This window comes from Anser anser (genome assembly GCF_964211835.1).
Source record: "Anser anser genome assembly, chromosome: 5".
In the NCBI taxonomy this organism is placed as follows: Eukaryota; Metazoa; Chordata; class Aves; order Anseriformes; family Anatidae; genus Anser; species Anser anser.
In genome coordinates, this window is record NC_139725.1 from 34,922,583 (window position 1) to 34,945,062 (window position 22,480).

The window sequence follows — 22,480 nt, forward strand, 5'->3', positions numbered from 1 at the left end:
ATTCACAACTCCTCACAAAAGGTAATGCTAACAGCAGCCAGACACATCACTTCTCTTGGTCTCAAGCTCTAACCCCAGCTCCCTTTGACTTGTCAGAAGATAAAATTAAAGCCGATTAACTTAAAGAAGATAGCAACAGTAACTTGAGAAACAAGTGAGATAACAGCAACTAAAAGCTCCCTTTATTTCCAAAGATTGGTTAAGTTCCCCTGATGTTAGCTGGTCATGAGACAAGAGTAGCAAAGGAGACCAGAGAAGAAATTAATCTAGATCACCAGAACATTTTAGTACCAAAAGTCTCAATTTGGCTACTTAAAGCAGGCAACAAAACAAGAAATAAACCAAAAAAAGCCAACCATACATGATGGAGCAGCTATGTAGAATTCAGGCTCAGAAGTGCTCTTTTTCCACTGTGAGCCACAAACGCATTTCTGTGGGTGTACCTCCAGGATGGGGTACTGTAAATAAAGTTCATCTCATGGCAGATGAATTCACAGTTGTCATAGTAAACAAGATTCACTGCAACAATAAGCTTTATGTTGTTCAATGTTAATAAACAAGATCCTTTTAACCTTAAGCTGCAAGACACCCTGGAAAGCACTTCACTTCTTGCTCCATCAAGGGGTAGGTAGGCATTTATAACAGTACACAATCTCTCTGATAAATACCAGCCCTTGACAAACAAAACAGTAAATAGATAAATAAAGCCACGATATTTCCTGGTGTCCAGCAAAGAAAAACAGAAAAAAGTACATACTCTTACTTACATGTCCTGCATATTGTCCAAATTTCTTTCGGAGGCCAGTAGCTAGTCCAGCAAGGCATTTGGCAGCCAAAGCAACTAGCATAACATTTGTATCCTTTCCAACAACCTGGAGAGGAAAAAGCAATGACAGGTTGAAAAACCAAGTTTCATAGACTTGGAAAGATTTCTTAATACAGCTAATGGCTACAGATAAGTTGTAACAGTGGTGGAAATAACTGAAGAAGTTTCTACTCCTGAGCATTACCTCAATTAGAACTTTTAAACTTTAATACAAAGAAGCTTTATTAAAAAATATTAAACCATGTGTACACACTGGGTCTTATTTATTACCTTTTTGAGAACTTTCACCAAGTCTGCATAGTCTCCTGATTCCAATTTGGGATTTTTCACCAGCAGTTCAACAGCTTCTAGAGCTTCTTTCCTCTCCTGCCACTTTTTCGCTTCCTGCAGAGCAAATCACTTACATTAATTTATAAACGCAAACAGTTCTAGAGAAGCATACTTACCAAAAGCCATAGACTTTAAAGCTTAACTCTATTCTGAGAAAGTCAAAACTTGTTAAAAGAAGTTTCTCTACAGCTTAACATCAATAACGGCAGTGAAACATGAAATACAGTACTTTCCCAGGATGTACCTCAGCTCCTTAAAATTACAGCTTTCTTGCTGGTAAAAATAAAAAATCAAAAAAATAAAATCCTGATATTTACCTATGATAGTCTATGTTTTGCTTACACTAGCCTGCTACTATCCATTCAAGTAGCAGTATAGTTTACATTGCAAAATGCAAGTCCACCTTTAGATTCATTAGCTCCATGTGCCATGGAATTAACTGGTAGTATTAATATTAAAGTTTCTGCTTACTATTTTCTCATAGAAGTCTTTGGGAAGCTTGGAAAGAATTTCTACAGCTTCAAGCAACTCATATGCATCTACTTGTGGTACCACCTCTTCCCCATCATCATCTCCTGCAACCAGAAACAAGAAAGATGTAAGCATAGTGACAAGTGAAGTGTCAACTACACTACTGCCTAAGGCTCATTTAAAAAACAGTATCAGCAGTTGCGATTTTGCTGTTTCAAATGAGAGATACTCTCTCATATAAAGTTCTTACCCCAGTCACATTTTATTGTGATGTACTGCATTCCACTTGTTTTGCACCAGCTTGAATAAAGGAACCTTTATGTCTGAAGTATTTGTTAACAAATAGTCTATCAGTGATAATCTCTGCACTGAGATTACGCTGAAAAGCGTTCAGTAATTTACCTCCGTCTCCATCGCCTCCAACTGCCTGCTGCTGCTCAAATTTTGCTTTAAGCTCCTGTTGGGAACGCAGGAACCTGGTTTGCTTAGGAGCAGCTGCTGACACTTTGACCCATTCTTCTTCCAGTTCTTTTAGCTGCCAAAGGGAAAAGAATCATCATATCTGAGATGTTTTGTACATACCGCAGACAAGACACCCTTCACAGAAAGCAACAGAATGTTCCCATCTCAAGTCCAAGACGTTGCTATCTTTTAAGTTCTTTCTCCTGCCACCAACGAAGTCACTTGCTGTTCACACTCACTGTTCAGAAGCTTTTGAGTTAGTCACATAACACAGCATCATCAACAAAAATATCAATGCAAAGCATTTGCATAAGAACAAACTGTAGAACAGTCAGAATGTTGTGCAGCCTCCGTAGAAGGTTTAAAATAAGAATGGCTGAGCACAGAGGAAGATTCTTGTTATATCCATGCTATTCTCAGATAGTAAAATGAAGATGAAACATAACATGCTGATACATTTGATGGGACAGTTTAAAAAACAAACAAAAATTATACCTTGCTCCAGGAAGTTACTGCTTTCCACCCGAACACAATTAACACAAGTGGGTAGTAGAGAAAGAGTCATTAATAATTTATGAAGTTTTCCAATAATGGACTGTTCCGTCTCCAATAGCATAGTTATCTATCATAATGCAATGCCACTTCCCAAAGTACAGCAATCACGCAAGAAAATTGAGCGGAAAAATCGTGGACCCGAAAACTTTCAGTGCAGGAGTCTTTTACACAGGAAATTACTTGCCCTTGGGTTACATCCCCAAGACAAGACGTTTTACTTTTCCAAATCTCCTCCTCGGTTTCAGTACGAACAACAATAAAACATTGTCCTGTCTTTTCAAACAAAGAGGTACTAAACATAAAGTTAAAAATAATGCCTCATTAATGAAACTTCCAGTTTTGATTTTTAAGGATGACCAACACCACTGGATCAGGGAGGGCGAGCATATGCATGTGTAGAAGTGTTTTCTCAAGTGTGTGGATACAATACTACCTTCTGCGTACCTGAACAGAATTTATATTCTGCAACGGAGGTCTCAGTGCATCCCTTATCCAACGGTAGATCTCCACAGCAAGGAGTTTGGCTTCATCTCGAACAGCCTTTTCCCGAGACTCAAATAGTTTTGGCAATACTTTGATGATTGGCTTCAGTGAAATTATTTTTGAACCAAATTCACTGAAAGTTTAAAACATGGAATAGCATCAGAGCCCAAGTAGAAACCAAGGAGAGAGCCAGCCACAAAAAGATATTTTTTAAAACACAATCTATGACATGCATTTAGTACATACACAGGGATTCTATCATTTACTCAAATCATTTCTCCTCCCCCTGCCCCCCCCCCCCCCCCCGGTGTCACTATTCAGTTGCTGCACAATTTAAAAAATATTTGTCCTATCATAATTACTCTCAACACCCAGACTGGAATTACCAAAATCAGGCCTCTTCTGAAATTACTTCAAAGCACTTACTCCAATCCACTGCCTAAATCTGTTCCCTTGCCAGAAGAGGGGAAAAAAGTGTCCTTAGACTGAAATTTGTATGACCTACTTTTTTTTTTTTTTTTTTAAATCAGAATAGAATCTCCTTTGTCTATCCTTGGAGGCAAACTGCAGTAAAAGCATTAGTCATTTTGCTACTTGTTGGATCAGATAATTATAGTAAGCCTGGGTCATCTTCACAGAAAATACACGTGTTGAAATACGTGCTACTGAAAGGACACAATTTTCCCCAGCCACTCACTCTCTCCTGTCAGCAGATTCTACATGTTGTTGGATTTAACACACAACACTTCATTTTTCAATCACTGTTGAATGAAAACACAAGTTTTCTTTTGATACTTATAGTAAGCTGCTTTGGTTCTTAAAGCATATCTAGATCACTTCAGAAGCAATAAAATATTGATTCAGAACCATTTCTCTTCCTTGAGAACTCTAAATTAAACTTTCTAATCACATTTTCTTCTGCTTCTTTTCAGCCAAATTTTTCATGAGAAAGCTAGTCTAGTAAAAACGTCTGCTCAAGTACTGAAACTTGCATCCTTAAGTTCTAAAAATTCTACTGCTAGAAAGATGAGGTAATAAAACATGCAAAACAGGCTCTGGTCTTGGAATTAATGCAAATTAAATGTGAACTAAGAATAAATGAGTGGCCCAAATTTTTTATACAGAAAAAAGAAAAGGGCATATTAGGAAAAGTGGCTATACAACAATAGGCCACCCCAACTTCTCATGCTGTTCTTATCTAATTCATATAACACAAAAAGAAAAGCAGAAGCTTGAACACAAGATAAAAAAACACCAGAAGCTAAACTAGGTATGTACTCAAGCTTCCCAACTAGATACAACACAAATCTTGCTATCAGTGCAGAAACTCTATGAAAGCACAAGCCAACTTTAAAGGAGAAGGTAAGTTAATAAGGCTCCATCAACTAATTTGATCTTGCCATCTCAAACATAATAAAAGCACCATATTAAAAAAAAAATCTATATTAGTGTTTTCACATGAACTATTTTTTTCAGAAAAAAGGCATTCTGACCATTAATACCAATATTATCTGTTTCTTTTTTAAATAATTCATTACCCATTGGGTACATACACACACAACATATAAGAATTTGATTAAAAACAGTATTTTTCACTCAATCTGCAAAAGCAGAAAATACATTTGAAGGTGAACAAAGATGCTCCACTTTTAATCTTGAAACCAGCTACCCAATCTTAATTAAATTTGTTTTTCAGTAAGTATTAACATCTTTTATTTTTCAGTGAAGATACTGTTATATGGACAGTGGAAACTGACGCAGTTCTGATTCAAAACACATTTAAGTTGTAGTGAGCTTTCTCTTTTGAAAATACACAGTGTAGCCAAAGGGGTTCCTATCAGTGAGAAAGACTTTTTTAAAAAATAAAAACAAATACATTTTAGTTTTCCCTTTGCTGTTTTTCAGAATTCAGAAGAGAAGCAGCACTGTCTGGAACAAGACATGCTAATCCTGCCCTTCTCTTTCAGAGGTCCATTGTAAAAAAGGAAGTTTGGCAAAGTTACCGTTAACCAAAGTGATCCTGATGAGGCTTGTACAACAATGAGATCCCTCACATCTAACAAATCCCATGATGCTCTAACAACTGTTGTTGCCATAAAATACCAGTTCGGTATAGATACATCCTATTCAACAAGTCTTTTTAGCCTGCTAAAAACACTAAAGCATCTCCACATTCTACTGGAGTGAAGGGAAGAAAACACACACACACAAAAACCCCAACACACAAAACAAAGTCCCCAAACTAAAAGCTTACCTTAGTGCTTTTCTCAGTGTCTCTATACATGCTACTATGATTTTCGGGTTTTTGTTATCCAGACCCTTTAGTAACTCTTCTTGTACTGCCTCCCCTTTCTCAATTTCTATATACATTAGACATATATCTACACCCAGCTCCTTCGCTCTGGCTTTTGGCTGATTGAACACTTTATTTACAACTCCAGAAGCTACTTCTCCTGTTGTCCTGAAAGAAGGGAGAATGTTACTTTTAGAATGTTTAAGTGAATCGGGTGTCCTTCATTGTTATCCACAGACAAGAGCACACACATCAGAAATATGTATTAGAACTCAGTAGGTCCTCATACAATAGCGACTAAATTCTAAGCTAACTTCAAAGGTAATAACCTTCTGTAAGAGTTGATTTTAACCTCGCATTTAATCAAGAGAACTCCCGCAGACTGAGTGCTATTCTGCGTGTTCCTAATAGTAGGCTACACCAAACAGCGCATACAAGACATTTTCTCAAAAGCATATTTATTAATACACATTAGTTCTGGTCCTTAACTAAGTGTTATCTCCTGGAATTGCACATATTACTGTTAATATACCGCACTGAGAATAAATAGAAATTAATTTGTTGGGATTATTTCAAAGCTTCCAATACGCTCTGTAATGAAATAATTTCATTTACACCACTTGTAAGTTAAGGGGCTTCAAAAAGCTGTTAGATTTTTGAAGTAAGGTTCGGATTTATGAATTTGTTAAAAACATTTTTATTCATTTTATCAGGTCACTTAAAGCCAGCGGACCAAAACACTGATCAGGTGCAATAGGAGTTTTTATTTCACCCCCCCAGGAGCACAGGCTATTTCATGGGGCTAGACAGCCATGAAATACTAATCACAGAATCACAGAATTGTAAGGGTTGGAAGGGACCTCGAGAGATCATCGGGTCCAACCCCCAAACATCCTGTGAAGAAATTGGCCGCTATGCAGATTCAGATCGGTTAAGCTAGATGCAACACCACATAAACATGATGGTTGAATTATAGGAATATCACTCAGGAAAAAGCCTCCCTGTACACACAGACTTTTAAAAAAAAAAAGAACAGGGATTCCAATTCGCAACATCCATATCACCAACTTACTGATCCTCTGCCACTTCAGAAATCTTTATTACTCTTGAACAGTTTCTTTGAACATTGTTATCACATGGCATTATGTAAGCAACTTCTGACACATTAACATGCACATGGAGACCATCTACAAGAAAAGCCTGCCATTCAGCAAGTTTTCTAGATCTGAAAGCTAATCCTGCTCTCAACAGTAAATACCAGAGTTATTCACAGCCACCGTAAAATTCATCTGCAGACTCTCAGAGATGCACATTAAACTCCTAACAGCCTATTGATAGCAAGGAAAGGCTACTTACTTCCCGGCTACATGAGCATTTTCAACATAAGCAAGCGCTGCTTCCAGTCCTTTCAACTGAGCCACTGCATTGGAGTCTGTCACAAATTTCTTTATCAACCCAAGATACTTGGACCATTCAGGACTCTTCTCATCATCTATCTTCTGGAAGAGCTTAAGGGCTTCTTCATAGCCATTTAATCTGGCTTTCCACAGCTGGAAGCAAAAGTCAAATGCTTTAATATTGTGCTAGCACAAACCTTAACTCACCAGTCTTGCTAAGTACTTCAATCATAGTTGAAGGCGTGCTCAGTAAGCTGGCATCCTTCGGATTTATCTTCAATGACTACATGAATAACATGCAACAGGACAAAATACTGTTTTCCTGTCAACTACGATCTGGATAGAGAGATGCCAGTACGCCCCACTGCTCTTCATAAGCTCTAGCAACCACCAATGAGTAGGTGTGATCCCAACCATAGTTTCAGCTACAGATGAGTAATCTCTCCACATGAACAAGTACGCTGATCTTTCAGCACACAAGCTTATGCCGTACAGATTATCATGCAACTAAATTCTGCTTAATAGATGTTATTCCACCTCTAGGCTGAACAGAACTGGTGCAGTTTCAAACCCGTTATACACATGCTATGCAGCTACATTACCTATTTTTGGTGCAAATAGGTATGGGAATACCACTGACTTACCACAGCATAGATATACAAACCAAATGAGATATACACACAGATATACAAACCATAAGCCAAACCCAAAGAGAAGGTGTCCTACCTTATGTTCACATTTCTGGTCAATGGGCAGTTTCATCCACTCACTGTCGTCCCCCATTGTTAATTCAGGTTCTCTCTATAATTACACTAATTCCTGCGGAGACAGAGACAAGTTAGAACACAGAAAAATACACGAGGCGTTACCTGCAACACAGTTGAGGAAAGAAAAAAAGACTGTTCTGGATCAAATCTTACAGCCAACGTGAAACCCATGCTCCCAAGCTTGTAATTGTGTTTAGGTATGTACTAAGACTAGACCACTACTCTGTTCACCCTGCAAGGCTACCAGAAGTCACTGAAGATTAAAGAGCAGTGCACTTAGCAGTATTTCAGATATTAAAAATCTCAATCTGTGAAAGTTTTAGTAAACTGAGATAAAGCATGCAGAATATAGCCTTGTCTAAGCTTGAGAAATAATGTACTACAATGAAGGAGCTGAAAAGAAATGACTACCCATCAACACCAGAAAACTGACTCTTACTGACATGTGCTTTCTGCAACAGGTGGCATGAATCAGTGTTGAAAAAATAATCGGGTGCTAGTGTGAGGACAGCCATTTTAACCACTTTACAAACAGCACATCTGAACTGAACAGTCCCAAGAGAAGAACAAAACCCCTTTTTGCTAGCTATGCCCTTATGTCCTAATTCTAACATAACCAGCATTGCCAACTGTCAACAAGAGATCAGTTTCTTACTTTCTGTAGGCTGAAAACATTACTCATTCAAGTTTGTAAATGTTTTTCCCCCCTTATTAAAATAGGAATACTGACCATTAGGGGTATGAGATGAGATCTCGGGCTTAAGGCCCATCTTAGACACGTTGTACAACTAATACAAACGCTCAGAGAATATGCTTGAAGAGAAAATGAGCAAAATGAAAACAGCAGCAGCAATGAGAAGACTCACAGCACTATTTATACAAACGAATGAAATCAAACCAGGGTAGGAATAACACATTCTGGTACACCAATTCAAATCCACAGGAAAAAAAGAGCAAGACTCCAAAAACTGGTGGCCACTATATTCAATAACTCAACTCTACTGGTATATAAATACCTTCACTAGCAGAATACTCCTAATGTAAATTCAGCCTATGCCAGCTGAAACCGCATACTTCACCTACAAAGTGCTTCACTTACAAAGTACGCACAGAGGTTCTCCGTAGCAAAATAGGCCCTAGAACAAGGAGCAGAATTTCATCAGTGTAAGTTAATATAAGCAAGTCCTGCAAAGCCATCTGTCAGCCACACAACACTCACATACAGCTAACGCAATAGGAAACGAGGCTAGCAATACTCCACAGCAAAAAATGAAGCTGCATTCACGTTAAAAAACACTTTTCAAATAGCTCATCTAGTCAAGGACGCGGGAATGCCCTGATGCGAATGCAGTTACAGGAGCAGACTCCCCTTTTTTAATCCGTTAAGTTAGCCTTGCAGCCAAGCAACATCGGGAGAGACATGGCTTTGCTGGTATAAGCTGCATTTGCATCAGGAACACCTTTAACTTAACGTACCAGTACAGAAAAAATGGGGGCACTTCCTAAGTGCGGATGCAAATCACAAATAGATAGAGCGCTCTCTCCCAGGCTCACACACACTAAATGCACTCCATTTATTCTTGTCAAGGGTAAGGAGTTAAGTAGTTTTCAATCTCACTCAGGAACTTGGAGGTAGTATTCAAGCCATTCCCTGTCTGTATCCTTTTGTTGATGCAAGCATAAGAAACCAACACAAGGACAAGAGGTACTCTCAGGTAAAACAGGAAAAGGAATAAGGCACTAACATACCTGCCAGCAGCTCAAACACCAGAATACAAAGTTTTGACAGCGGTACCACAACAAACCCTCATTTACACCCTGTTTGCTTGGAAACCTGTCAGCAACACGAACTCCCCACCTCAGCAGTGCAAAGGAGCAGTTTTCTCTCCAGAGACCTGTTCCACCAGGGAAACTCTTAGTGCAGGTTAGTGATACCTTGCTACAACCCTATGATCAGTTCAAATGCTAAATCGGGAGCAGCTCCACTAAAAAGCCTTGGCCATTGCAAGCCTGATACAGATTTCCAAGTACAGTTTTTTTTTTTTAAACCTTTACACGCTGACAATAGTTCACTGCTACAAAGTTTGACCCCTGGCTTGTATATCCTAGTCATGCATTACAGAAACCAGGAGAAAAAGACCTAGCACTTCCTTCCCAACATCATGAGGTACTCACCTTGCGGGAATGGGGAGGGTAAAACAGTGCATATATTCCCACCCATTTTTTTCAGTCTGGTCAAGTCAGTTCCCCTACTATTTTTAATTGCAACATCTACAACTGTTACTTCAAATATAAAATGGGTTAAGTTGCCTTCTGCGCTGAATCCTGCATCTAAAAATAGCGATACAATTATACATCCTCTCCACTAACTTACAAATCCCTTTGGAACAGGCAGTTTATCAGGATGTAACATAGTCACAGAGGGAGAGCTCCCTCAAACATCACTTCTCTCCAGCTTCAGCACTGTTCACACCTGCCCTAATCCCAAAACCCTGCACTGCCTGTGTCTTGCCTTTACCAGAATAAGAGACTGTTGTTTCTCCCTTCAATTAAATCACTCGTTCCCATATGTTCAGAAATGATCCTACTTGTTTTTTTTTTTAAGTTTCTTTGCAAAGATATGTAAGCTTCTTCCATCACTTCTCAACACGAGATAGCAAGTAGCTTCAACTCTACAATAATGCAGCTACATTACGTTACTACCAGTGAATTCGCAGCAACGAAGCGTTTGACCTATATAGCTTTCTTGTGAGCACAACCAATTTTACAGCCTTGTAACAGATTTAAGTCTTTCTGTAACAACACTCATTTTGGTAGAATACAGTCAACGGGACCTCTGAAGTGACTGAACCATCAAAATAAGTTTTGTGAGAGAGGCCTGTTATTAACGTGGTCAACAGAACATTTACAAAAGCAAGTCAGCTGAGCAAGCTGCAACGGAGAGGAACAACAAATCTTCCCTGACAGTTCTTGGCAGGGCAAACTCTTACGCTACGGAGCAGTAAGAAAATGAAGACCAACAAGGAAAGAACAGGGTATCTTTTAAAGGGAGACAATATAAAAGCAGCAAGAGCAGAAAATATTTAAGGCAGCACAAATGCAAGAAATTCAAATGTAAAAGTAAGAACTGCCCACTGGATGTAAGCGTAGGAAACAAATTCATCAGCGCATTAGGAGAATATGGGAAAGTGACACTGCAGGTATCTTTGGCTTAGCTACGCACTGATCTGAAAAGTTCCCAACTCGGCCTCTAAATAAATGCTTTCTCTGCTACAATTTTTGAGGGCTGAACAGCATCAACCTTACAGGACACTGCTAAAGCAAAGCCTCTGGATGTAAACATTCTGATATGTTATATTTTGAAGCACATGTTTATTACCGGTTCACTATATAGTATCATGAAGCTTCAGCTTCCAGACCATTTTTCCATAAAAAGCTCATTGGCAAACTAGGGAGCCATTTTGTGCTAAACAAAAGCAGACGTTTATTGATACTGATTGTCCACTTCTCCCTACCCACTTCCACCTACTGAACATCACTCTTGTGCAAGAACAGCTTTTAAGTCATCAAAACTCTTGATGCCAAAGTAACCTTCCCAGAAGGTTTACCCAAAGAGATTAAGTTCAGAGAAAGCAAGGCAGGCCATTTTCAAGGCAAATTCTGTTTGAAATGTTCCTACATAGTAGAGCACGTACTTGGAAAGCACAAAGCTATATGTCACACTTCAGTTGAGACCACGCTTCTCAGCAGACAGTTCTCTGCCAGTACAGTCCAGTCTTCTCAGCACAAAGAATTTTTATTTGTTTAATGGCAGTTTTGGGTCATGTTTGCTCCTTGTCTCTTAAAAGATGAAGTTTCACTGCCTCAGAAGTTTAGCCCAGCAGAATTTCTAGTACTTCCCTACTAAACCTTTGGTTTGTTAGCTACAGTATAACAGGGCTTAAAAAAAAAAGTTGAAAAATTCAAGTAACCATAGCATAGATAAATTTTTATTTTAAACACAACTCAGACACATCGAGTATGCGAATCGAAGAACTGTAGCTTAGTCAATGAAACAACGCAATAGGTTGCTTTAGTAAATTCCACAATCAGAAGGAAAAATGAAGTCCAGCTACTATTCCTGAACTAAAGAGGCCTGCAAAAAGCCGAAGAGAGTCAGAAGAACTTTGTCATGCTGACCATTTGCTTTCCAGCTTGTCCACAAAGTAACGAGCAGGTCTAAAAACAAACACACACACAGAAGAGAAACCACAAAGGCGGCTATCTGCTGCTTAGGCCATAAAAATTTCCTGTTTTAGAGGCCGGCAATTTCAATTAGAAGATGTGAAATACATAGGCTCCTGATGAAGGGAAAGCAGGGCCTCAGAATAATGAAAATTAAGTAGGCGAAATACACGGTTCAAAGGAATTGCTTTGCAGGCTGTGGAGTACATTGCACAGCTCCAGCAGCACTGGAATGGCATACAAGAGTAAACAGCATTACATTCTCTTGCCTGCTCTAATGCATTTGTCCTGAGCTGGCTCAGTGACATCTTAATAGCAAAGCTGGTAAGTTATTGGTGAGGGAGACAGCTAATTTCTCTGGAATATATTTCAACGCACAGTCCCCTCAAATGACTTAGGTGCATGGAAACAACAGCCTCAAAGTGAGAGACAAGGCAAAACAAACCGACCTCCTGCTTCCAGATCCATATTTGTGATCACTAACCACATGGGCAAACCTGCAGCAAAGCCAACCTTACACAGCAGAGAGGGGCTGTGGGGAGAAGGGCACCGCGGGGGCAAGGCTGCGCGCCCTGAGGCGACGGTAAGGGCGGATGGCTGTTATGAGGGGCGGCGGCAGGGCAGCGCCTACTGGCTGCAGGCTCCCCAGCCCCTGAGGCGTTGACAAAGCAGGCAAGGCCCCCGGGATGCTCCCTACGAGGCCGGCCGGGACCGCTGCCAAGGGAAAGCCCCCACGAGCCACCCCGCAGGGCCCCCTCCGCCCGCCGCCCTGCCGCCAGGAGGCTGCCCCCGCTCCCCGCATTGTCTGCGGCCGGCCGCCGCCTCGCCTCAGCGCCGGGCCGGGCCCTGCCCGCGCCTCCCCCCGGGCCCCGGCCTCCGGGCCCGGCCCCGCTCACCTGGCAGCCCCGGCCCGGCTCCGGCGGAGGGGAAGCAGGGAGGGAAGGGCCGAGCCGGGCCGGGCCGGGCTGGAAGCGCCGCCCCGCGGGCGGGCGGGGCCGGGGGCGCAGCGGCGGTGCCGGGGCGGGGAGCCGGCCCCAGCCGGGCCAGACAAAGGCGGGCAGGGCAGCGCCGGCACCCCGCGGGCACGGCGGGCGGCGGCGGGGGCCCCGCGGCCGGCGGCTCCCCTGGGCGAGCGGCCCCCGGCGGCTGCCCGCGGCCGGGCCTCAGCACCGCCTGCCCGGCCCGGCCCGGCCCCGCGCAGAGCTGATTCATCAGCGGCGGCTCCCGGCCGCACGGCCCTCCGGCAGCGGGGCACGAACGCGCCCCACAGCCTCGGACATCCACAGACAGCCCAAACGCCCCGCGATCCCTCAGCTCCGGAGGCTCTTTAAATAAAGCCACGGCAACGCCGCCCGGTGCGAGGCGATGTTTAAATTAAACGCGAGGGGACGGGGCTTTATAACCCCGCTGCTACGCGGTGGGCCACTGACAGCCCGCCTCAGAGCGCCAGCTACCGTGGTGAGGGCTGTACGGGTCCCACAGGCACACGCTACCTTGTCCCAAAACCAGCCACGGCCTCAATCCCATCCTACTCCAGCAGAGATTTCACAAAACGTATTAAATATTTTATAGAGAAATTAGCAACGTAATGTATTGTGTTTCTTTTAAGAGACAGAAGAGCATATCCAGCTGGAACAATGGAGAAGAGAAACGGGAAGAGGGAAAAAGAAACAATCAGATAATCGCTGACTTCGAAAATCCTAATTACAGGGTTTACAAGTATTTACGTCTCTCAAGGGTCCTTCAAGTCATACGCCCTGCACAACGAAATCTTCGTATCAGATACTTAAGATTTGGAGACAATTACCTCTGCTCCACAAAGCATTCAGATCAACTTCCTAATTGCATGCACAGTGCAGGATGTTCACAACCGACCTACAAAGGGATGAACAGAGGTGGTGCAGTCAGCAGATGACAATTATTCAGGGTATGAGGGGAAAAAAAAAAAAAGGATTGACTGAAAAAGCTCACAACGTGACAAGTGAATTTCAGCTGTAAATTCATCACCTCGCACACAGAGGCACGAGAGAAAAACAAGTCGTAACATGAGCAAGTCAGGTTTTTGGAACTGACAATGAAACGGGAACAAGATGTCAGAACTGTACGGTCTATACGAGATTAGCAGTTCCACAGTGGCACAGGCCAGGTTTTTGGGAAACACAGGCCCAGATTACATAACTGGCCCACATCAGGCGAAGGACAAGAGTCAGCACAGAACCAAGTCCCACAAGTACAAGTCACACGTGCATGAGAACCAGCAATACCCATCCATTAGCACGCATTCACTTTTTTATATTAAGTTAGCAAATGAGACGTCTTGCATCAGTACGGATTTAAAGCAGTCTGACTCTAATTTCCCATGCCTCCAAAACCCAAGTTTCATCTATTTCTGTGCAGGTGCCACAAATAGTTTTTTCCATAGCAGGTCCCCTAGTTAACGTTCCCAAATTTGTATTCTTTAGAATTACCTTCAATAAGCTACAATACCTACAACACTTAGTTGACAACCAGCTCACTGTACTTAATTACTGGTTTTGTTGATACTACCTTGATATATTGATTTCTTAGTGAAGCTTAAAAGCTTTAACCCTACTGCAATTGTCTAAAGGGGAAAAAAGGCGTGTCTACCGGTTTTGAATGGAGGAAAATGACAAGAACATGAAAGTTTTGAGGAAGGCCAAGTTTGAGGCATCAAAATCCTAATTTTTGCCCAACCAACCAAACCAATCCTGGACAGCAAAAGTCAAAACAGTAACTGCAGCTTGCACCCCACAACTCTTCTTTCTGGCTTGATGCTATTGCAAATTTTCAATAATAATAGATTTCTATTAGTGGCCTTTCATAATAATTCAATATTTGAGACTAGCAGCATTTGGAAACATGCATCTTTACAGTTTCTAATTAATAACTAATTAGCACTTTAATTGAAAGTGCAGAGCAATGCCTTCTCCAACACAGCAGCAATAAGGGAGGAAGGTCTCCCACAGCTGGCAGCCCAGCATCCTGACAGCTACTCCTTCCTTCCTCACCTGCAGAGGACAATTTGTAATAGTACCGTGGTTTAGCACAAGCACTGGAGGAGTTAATACTAAACGCAACATAAGAATCATATAAAAAAAAAAAGAAATCCTCAACATAATTAGATAGCTGATACACACTGAACAAAAATCAGACAGCAAGTTGTAGCAGAAGAGTTTGGGGTGCTTTGGGGGGTGGTTGTTTCTTGTTTTTTTCGTTTTTTATTTTAAACAGCAGAGACCAGGTCTGCTTGTGCTGTACAGAAGTTTCATCGCCCAGCCCCTGCTGCACAATCCCGTGGGTCCCTTGCTGGGAAAACTCCAAATTCTGGAGGCCCCCCCCCAGCAACGTGAAAGCTCCTGCGTTAAGGAGGATCACAAGACTGTGACTCAGAACCAGAAAGAAGCCGACGAGGAGAGGGGTGGGGGGATCCCACACTCCTGCCAGCGACAGAGGGCTCGGCAGGAGGCACCTTCTGGTGACGGGCCCAGGGGATGGAGGACCAGCACCTGAGCCGCAGAAGCGTTCGCGGATTTTGCCGTAAGATCGTCGTTATCTCGGGGGACGTTTTCCCCAGGTGACTCGCGAAGGGAAGCCATCCCCGCGCGCAGCCTCACGAAACAAGGGCTGGGAGTGACGGGAGGCCAGCAAAGCGCCTCCGTGGCGGGGCTCCGGCAGCGGGCCGAGCCCGACCACCTCCCAGGAGGGACCCCAGTACCTCCCAGTACCTCCCAGCACCTCCCAGCACCTCCCCGTCGCGATGCCACGAGCGACGCAGCCGCGGCCCCCTCAGGCCCCAGCCGCCCGCACGGCGCAGGCCGCGGCCTCCCCCGCTCCCGGTCCCCCCCTCACAGACGCGGCAGCGGCCCCGGGGGCAGCGGGCGGGCCCGGCGCCTTCCCGCAGGGGGGCGGCAGCACCGCTCCGGGGCCGCGGCCCCCTGACAGGGCGGGGGACCCGGCGCTAGGCCTAGCAGAGGGCCGGGGCCTACCTCAGCCCCAGCGGCCTCCGCGGGCCCGGCGGAGCGCGGCGGGAGGCGGCGGCGGGGGCCCGGCGGTGCAGGGGGGCGGGGGCGGCTCTCACCTGGCCGCCGCGGGTCGGGCGCGGCGAGTGTCCGGCCGCTGCTCGGCGCCGTTTGAAATCGCTCCCCCCGCCCGCACCTCCCAGTGTCCTCCCCGCCCGTTGGCCCGCGCCGGCCCCGCCCGCTGCCGCAGCCGCGCGCCTCATTGGGCCGTTTGAATCCGGCAGCGGCGACGCCGGCGCGGCCCGGCCCGGCCCGGCCCTGAGGAGAGCCCCGGGAGCTGAGGGGGGCCCGGGGGGACCCGGGGAGGCGGCTTCGGGATCCGCAGGGTCTTCCCCTGCCCCTGTGCCCCCCACACCACTCAAGGGACGTGCATTAAATAAAAAATGAGGTGTCAGAATAGTCGTGCGTGGCCTCACTGTGATCACTCCTGCGCTACCTCATAGGTTGTGTAGGAATAAAGCAAAAATATTTGAAAACGTGTTGGCGTTTTTGTTTCCCACCAGACACAGACAGCAGGGAATACAAGATTAGCATCAGCAGGGGACAGCCAGTTATTACTTCAGTATTCAGCCTTCTTTATTAAGCTCTCAGTTAAAAAACGCCACAAGCAGCACCTCCTCTGTTTTCCCCTGGGCAGAGAGAGCTGTGAAACAACCCAAGTTTCCTTTGCCATACACTGCTGGACACCACTGTCATCCTGATACTTCTCCAAAAAGGCAGCCACGCTCCTGGGCTGTCACCATGTCAAAATGGTAGCAGGGAAAAAAGCAAAGTAAGGGCAGGGTGAAAGCATGTGTCCAGGTAGGGATGTAAAAGTGAGTTTAGGGATCTGGCCCTTGATTCAAAGCCTCAGTGGCAGCAGAAGTGTGTGTGACGCTCTGATGATGGAAACCACCCCCATCCATTCCTACCTTTTTGTTCCTCTCAACTGAAACAAAGTTGAGGTTTTGTGCAAACGGATCTGGGAGCTTCTCTTTCAAAGGAGAGTCCAAATAACATGCACAATTCACAACCAAAAGCCAGGCAGAGTGGTTAAGAAAAGCTAAATTTATATTAAATTATCATCAACCCCTAAAATACTGAACACAGTGGTTAAATAACTCCAGAAAGTCCGATGTCTCCAGTGAGTAACGTTAAAACCATTACACAGGAACACAGGGAAATCACTGATGTTAGCTCAGGACAGACAGGAGAGAGGTTTGCTTTTTACATAGTAAATCAGTGCTCAAGAGATCATCCTCCAGTGGCCTTTTTACATTCTTAGCAGCCTAAGTGCAATGAGGGTCTTCTCTTCCCCAGCATGGGGAAACACGATGCACCCCCGAGGCAGCATCTCACTGGAGCTTTCTCCATACTTTACGAAAAAGAAACTAATTTTTGTCCACCTCACTTGCAGAGGAGAGGCTGGGGGATGTTTTGGGGCTTTTTTGCCATCAGGAAGGGGGCAGAGGGCAGTTATGAATGGCTGTTAGGCTGGAGTATGCAAGGTCCCTCCTCAGAAGCAGCAGAGAATAAATCAAAGCGGAGATCACAAGCACCATTAGTTGTTGGAAGGACTGACTGGGTTTTCCCTTCCATTCTGCACTTGTGACTTGGACAGCAATTATTTCAACAGGCTGACTGAACCTCAAGTGCCAGTCTGGGCAGATGTTTCCCTTCACCCCTGTCCCACCTCAGGAGGTTGGTGCACACTTACAGAGCTACTGGGGAAAAGTAAATAAATAAAAAATACTCCTGCTCTCTCACAAGTCAAAGTCTTCCTCCCCCGTCCTTCACTCCTAGCTCTAATGCCCCGGTCCCTACACGTGGCTTCTGTTCAAATTGAGCCTTCTGCCTGTGCTTCAGCCTTTGATGTCCCTGTATGAGGCAGCCTAGACAGACCAGGTCCGTGTCAGTGATAAAGAATCCCTTCTCAGTCCCCAGCTGAGTCTACACCTCAGTCCAAAACTGCCCCCGTCCGACAAAAAAAAGTTTCCCATGCTGGAGTCAATCAAATAAATAATTAAATAAAAATCTAATAAAAAAAACAATCCCTCTGGGAGTTGGGAAGAGTCCCACATTAACACAGGGAGACTTCCAAGCCTTCGCTCCAGTTCATTTTCCACAGGAATACACACCAGTCAGCCCAATGGTGCAGTTATGAACAGTTTCAAGCCACCTAGCCAGGGCAAAGCTGCAACCTTCCCCTTGCTGCAAAGCTACCTCTGGTGTAAAAAGTACAGCCAACCCGCCAGCAACCATCATGTTTTCAGGGGTAGGAGGACTGTTAGTATATGAACAAGGTTAGAGCAGAGTAGGATTGATTTTCCGTTTTTTTTTTTTTTTTTTTTTTTACTAGCTGGAAAAATATTGCACAGGAGATGCATCCTCCCCTGCACCTCTACTGTATGCTTTGCTCTCTTTACACCATGGGTGGGAACATACTTGGCTTCTTCCTAGGAGATAAAGAGGTCACAGTTTGCCGTGAGAAATTCTTCACTGGAAAGTTCTGCTTCCAAGTATCTGGTTTAACACTTACTATTTTACCATGATAGTATTCATGTAACTTGAGGGGTTGATTTAAATCTCATTTCTGAAGAAGTGTCAAGAAACATTTTCTCAATCTTTTTTCCTGCCTGAACAAACAGATGACAAGAGAAGTCAGGACACTACGAAAAAGGCGGCAACAGTCCTTGGGAGCGTGCAAGCTCCAGCTGCTGCTGGGGTGTAACTGCAAGGGTAGAATTACCCCCCTAGAGGGTAAAGGCCTTGGAGGCCAGAGAACAACTGAAGCTCACACAGCTGATGGGAAAAATGACTTTGCAAGGAGAGCTCTTTAGTAGAACAGTGGGGCTTAAAGTGCTATTCTCTCTGACAAACTATTTTTAAATGGCCCTTGCAGCTCCATGATTGTTGTTTCCTACTCTAGGTCAAATGCGCTCAGCTTAGTAATAAACCAGCTCCTAACTGTTAGCACTGAGGGTGCCCCAGGGGGAGACTCGACCTAGGAATTCCTTTTTCCCTTGGTACGGTAATCGAAGGTCATAAAGGCCAAGAGAACTAGGACCTAGCAGAACTGGAACTGGTGGGGATTTAGCAATTTTATTTATATATATATATATATTTATATATATCAATTATGCAAAGGCAAGAGTAAAACTTAGGTCTGGCTGAGATGCCTTTCCTCCCATCAGCTCTCTAGAGCTAAGAACAATATCAGTTTATTCTTTCCTCGAGTACAGCACTCTGGCTCCAGCACCCACAGGGAGTGGTTCTGAAAGGGCAACTTGCTGACTCTAATTTTTCTGGAGCAGAAATATTTTTCAAGAGGAAAGTGGAGAAACAGGAGCAGTGTCCACTGCCAGCAACAGACATAGTGCTCCGATCTGAGAATTCCATAAGGATTTTTACTAGCAGATGGGAACGTAAACAGTGATGCTCTCCTGAAGTGTCATGGCAACTGTGGTTACCCTCTTTATGCCCTCAAAAGGTGACCTGACACTGTGTCACTGCCCCCTTGAGCCCCAGAGTATACTCCACCTATTCCAAAACATCTCTCCAGTCAGAGACCCCACAACATAAAGCCTCAAAGAGTGCTGCTAGTGCTGGAATGACTAGGGGAACTTCTGTGACCAGGAGCTAGCGTCGAGGCAGCTCTGCTCTCTTCATGGGCATCGACCGTGAGCTGGACGGCACAGGACTTGCAGGTTGCCAGAGAACACAGAATCTGGACCAGATTCAGGCCAAAGGAGTCACTGCAAAAGTTAACGTGGCAGCTTCCAGGAAAAGGGAACATATAAATAAACCACAGACAGTGAAAATGAGCCAAAAGGGTCTCTGGGTTCCAACCCACCCGTCCTCCCCCTCCAACCACAACAGCACAGCTGCCCAAGCTCCTTGCTGAAAGGCAGTCACAGTCTCTGGGCCCCTCACAAGAGAGGCTAGTGTCTGTGCCCTTCCTTGCCTGCAGGCAGAGTCCTGTCTTTTTTGTGCAGAGCAAAGGCCAGGGAGGGTACGACCATTTCCAAAGGAGCGTGTACTTTAGACCTCGCTCTCCGTGGAGGGCTTGCGTTGGTGTTTCCAGCCTGTGTCTGGGAGTGAGCCCCGCCGTTCAGGAGTGGCTGCTGCTGTGTTAACACTGCTGCATTCAGACTGTTCTTCCTGAAGCAGCTGCTCAGTTTCAGTGTCATCCAGTGAACCAGAACTAGCCTGGATAGAGACCGTGTCCGTCTTCATGCAAACGTGGTCCCGGAGGATCCCTCCTCGAGAGCTCCGAATTTGCTTAAGGTCATCCCACTCTGAATCATCACTGGATAAAAGGCATATGCCCTCCACAATCTTTATCTTCTCCTTGGTGTAGCCGTGGTCAGGACCAGTCTAAGGAGCAGACAGATGAGTGAAAAAACGATACATCTATACAAAAATAAGGCAAAGAGCAAAGCAGAGCTGGCACAAAGAGTGAAGCAGATGAAAGGCTGGACCTCCATGTAAATAGCCACTGGCTCTAACTGTCACAATGGCAAAACCCATTCTAAGTCTCCCCTCAGTTCTTCACCCTCCCCCAGATGAATCCTCCCTGCAAGAGCTCTCATTACAAACTCCAGGAGCCTTCAAATCATAGAAGGGAAACAAGCATGAGGAGGCTCTCCTAATTCAACTATATAAAACCCCTGGCAGCAGGGAGCAAGGACACTGAGCCTAAAGAGGAGTTAAGCAAAAAGTAACCAGCCAGCCAAAAAAAAAAAAGGAAGAAAAACCCAACAAAACATGGAAAGCAGAAAGAGCTAGAAGACTTCACAGTAAAAATAGCTAGGGTTAGGGAATTGATATCTGAGTCATTCTAGATTCAACTCTCAGGAAAGCACAGCTGGAACACCGCTGTTGAGTCTAAGCTCCACAGTGATACACGGGAAGCAGATTACAGGGAAATGATGGAAATCATCAGAGGCTAGCATGACCATACTAAGATTAAAGTAAAGAAATCTGCCTTACTTGGCTCACTGACAAGTAAGGAGCATTAGAACATCTGATGTAAACCCTGGGAACAAAGTGGAGTGAGAGGGGAATACATCTGGGCATATGTAAGAGCAGCAGAATTAAGTGGTAAGGATGTGGATTTCCAAAGAAATCAGCCTGTCTTATCCTTACTAGGCAAGGCTAAAATTGCAGGAAAGTTTGGGAAGTCCATTAGATAGTATATTTGAAAAACAAAGCCAGGGAAAACTCTTCTTTGCATAAGTCTTGTCATGATCCCTGCTAGAGGAGCTAAGTAATCTAACAGGCTATCATAAATACTTGTACAGAAATTATTTTTCAGATCTCACATACTAAGTAGCCAAAGCCAAGACCAGAGAAAGTGATCTCAACTTTCTTGGCAGAGAGCAGAACTGATTTAAGGACATAAAAGCCAAGGAAAAAACAAGAAAGAGGAATTAGTATGGGACAGCCGCACAACACAGCTTGAGTGAGGGAGACAGAATCAAACGCATACATAGAATAGTGATACCTGACGTGAGGATGTGGATGGAAATCAGAAGAGGGAAGATGAAAAACTATCTGAGTGATAAGAAAGCTTCTGAGGAGAAAACAGAGGAGAAACTAAGTGCTGCAAGACATCATATTAAACCCTCTCCGTTCTGCCACACACACACAAGGTGGACCTCTGGAGGGCCTTTAAAGTGCCACGTTTATTAAGAGCTCCAGTTCTCTCCCTATCCCACCCCTTCCATGCAGTGCACAGCCAGGAGCCACATGCTCGTTACCAAACTCTTTCTGCCTGCCTTGCTCCCCTGGTGACTGCCCAAAGCAGCCCTGGGGCAACAGTCACCAACCAGGACTGTGCCCAGGGAAGACAATTCCCTTTGACTCATGTACTTCAGCAGTCAACATCCAGTGCAAATGAAATATAAGACACTGTGGGAGTGGAGAAAAAGCACAGAGCTAAAGACAGGTCCAATTCACTACAGCTCACTGAGGAGGAAATGCTGCTGCTTGGAGGAGTCTGAGTAATTTACTGAAGCTGTCCTCCAATGTCCTAAAGGGTAAATGCTGACAGAGTTGCAATATTTTCACATGTGAAGGCCTGTAATACTTAACAGCAGCTTGAACTCATCTTCCATACCCTTAGTAGCAGCTCTTACCTCTTTCTTATAGCACAACTGGTTGTACATTGTTGGTTTGGGAATCGTTTCAATCTTCACCTCCTGGGTAGATGTCCGATATGAAGGATTACTGTAGGTTAGATTCCCCAGGCCAGGGTCTGTGAACTTGGACTTATTATGCCTAGAGGAAGAGAGCTGTTAGAAAAGAGAAAGAGCCCTACCGCCAGGATCTGAAGTTCCTGAGTGTTCAGTGAATGGAAAGCTCCAGCAATCTTAACTGCCCCTCAAAGAGAGGGGGAACACTGGTTTCACCACGTTCCTCAGCTACATGTATACTCTACTCACTAGCTACCAGTGCAGCAAGGCTCTGCCACGTAACCACTAAAGCTATACTGGCAATAACTGGAGAAGCTACCGGGCAGAGAGCACACAGGCCCACACATGTACTGAGATATGAATTACCTCACACCCCCTTCCATAACTCCTAAGCTCGCTGCAGAAAATTTAGCCAATACTGCTTCAAAAAATATGTGTACGCCCAACACTTCAAAT

The 22,480-nt window shown here is 44.4% G+C and overlaps 2 protein-coding genes across 13 annotated transcripts in view; both read right to left on the minus strand.

The window, feature by feature from the left end:
* CKAP5 (cytoskeleton associated protein 5) overlaps positions 1-16,032 on the minus strand; it is a 49,911-nt gene extending 33,879 nt beyond the window's left edge. For 2 of the 7 annotated variants that reach the window (XM_083839449.1, XM_083839444.1), the window contains exons 1-9: positions 15,908-16,032; positions 7,544-7,636; positions 6,777-6,970; positions 5,382-5,588; positions 3,089-3,260; positions 2,030-2,162; positions 1,628-1,731; positions 1,097-1,210; positions 768-872 (exon numbers count right to left, since the gene is read on the minus strand). In XM_083839449.1, coding sequence (XP_083695575.1) covers positions 768-872; positions 1,097-1,210; positions 1,628-1,731; positions 2,030-2,162; positions 3,089-3,260; positions 5,382-5,588; positions 6,777-6,970; positions 7,544-7,600 — 1,086 coding nt within the window. In that variant the 5' untranslated portion in view covers positions 7,601-7,636; positions 15,908-16,032. Of the gene's footprint in view, positions 1-767; positions 873-1,096; positions 1,211-1,627; positions 1,732-2,029; positions 2,163-3,088; positions 3,261-5,381; positions 5,589-6,776; positions 6,971-7,543; positions 7,637-8,683; positions 8,708-12,704; positions 12,749-13,615; positions 13,684-15,815 lie in introns of those variants that run through there. The other 5 variants (XM_083839445.1, XM_083839450.1, XM_083839446.1 and 2 more) reach the window with 5 other exon arrangements.
* An 845-nt stretch (positions 16,033-16,877) lies between these two features.
* The window catches only part of LRP4 (LDL receptor related protein 4), an 89,751-nt gene continuing 84,148 nt past the window's right edge, over positions 16,878-22,480 (minus strand). For 5 of the 6 annotated variants that reach the window (XM_083839441.1, XM_083839442.1, XM_083839439.1 and 2 more), the window contains 2 exons: positions 21,968-22,109; positions 16,878-20,204 (listed from right to left, as the gene is read on the minus strand). In XM_083839441.1, coding sequence (XP_083695567.1) covers positions 19,869-20,204; positions 21,968-22,109 — 478 coding nt within the window. In that variant the 3' untranslated portion in view covers positions 16,878-19,868. Of the gene's footprint in view, positions 20,205-20,251; positions 21,403-21,967; positions 22,110-22,480 lie in introns of those variants that run through there. The other variant, XM_083839440.1, reaches the window with a different exon arrangement.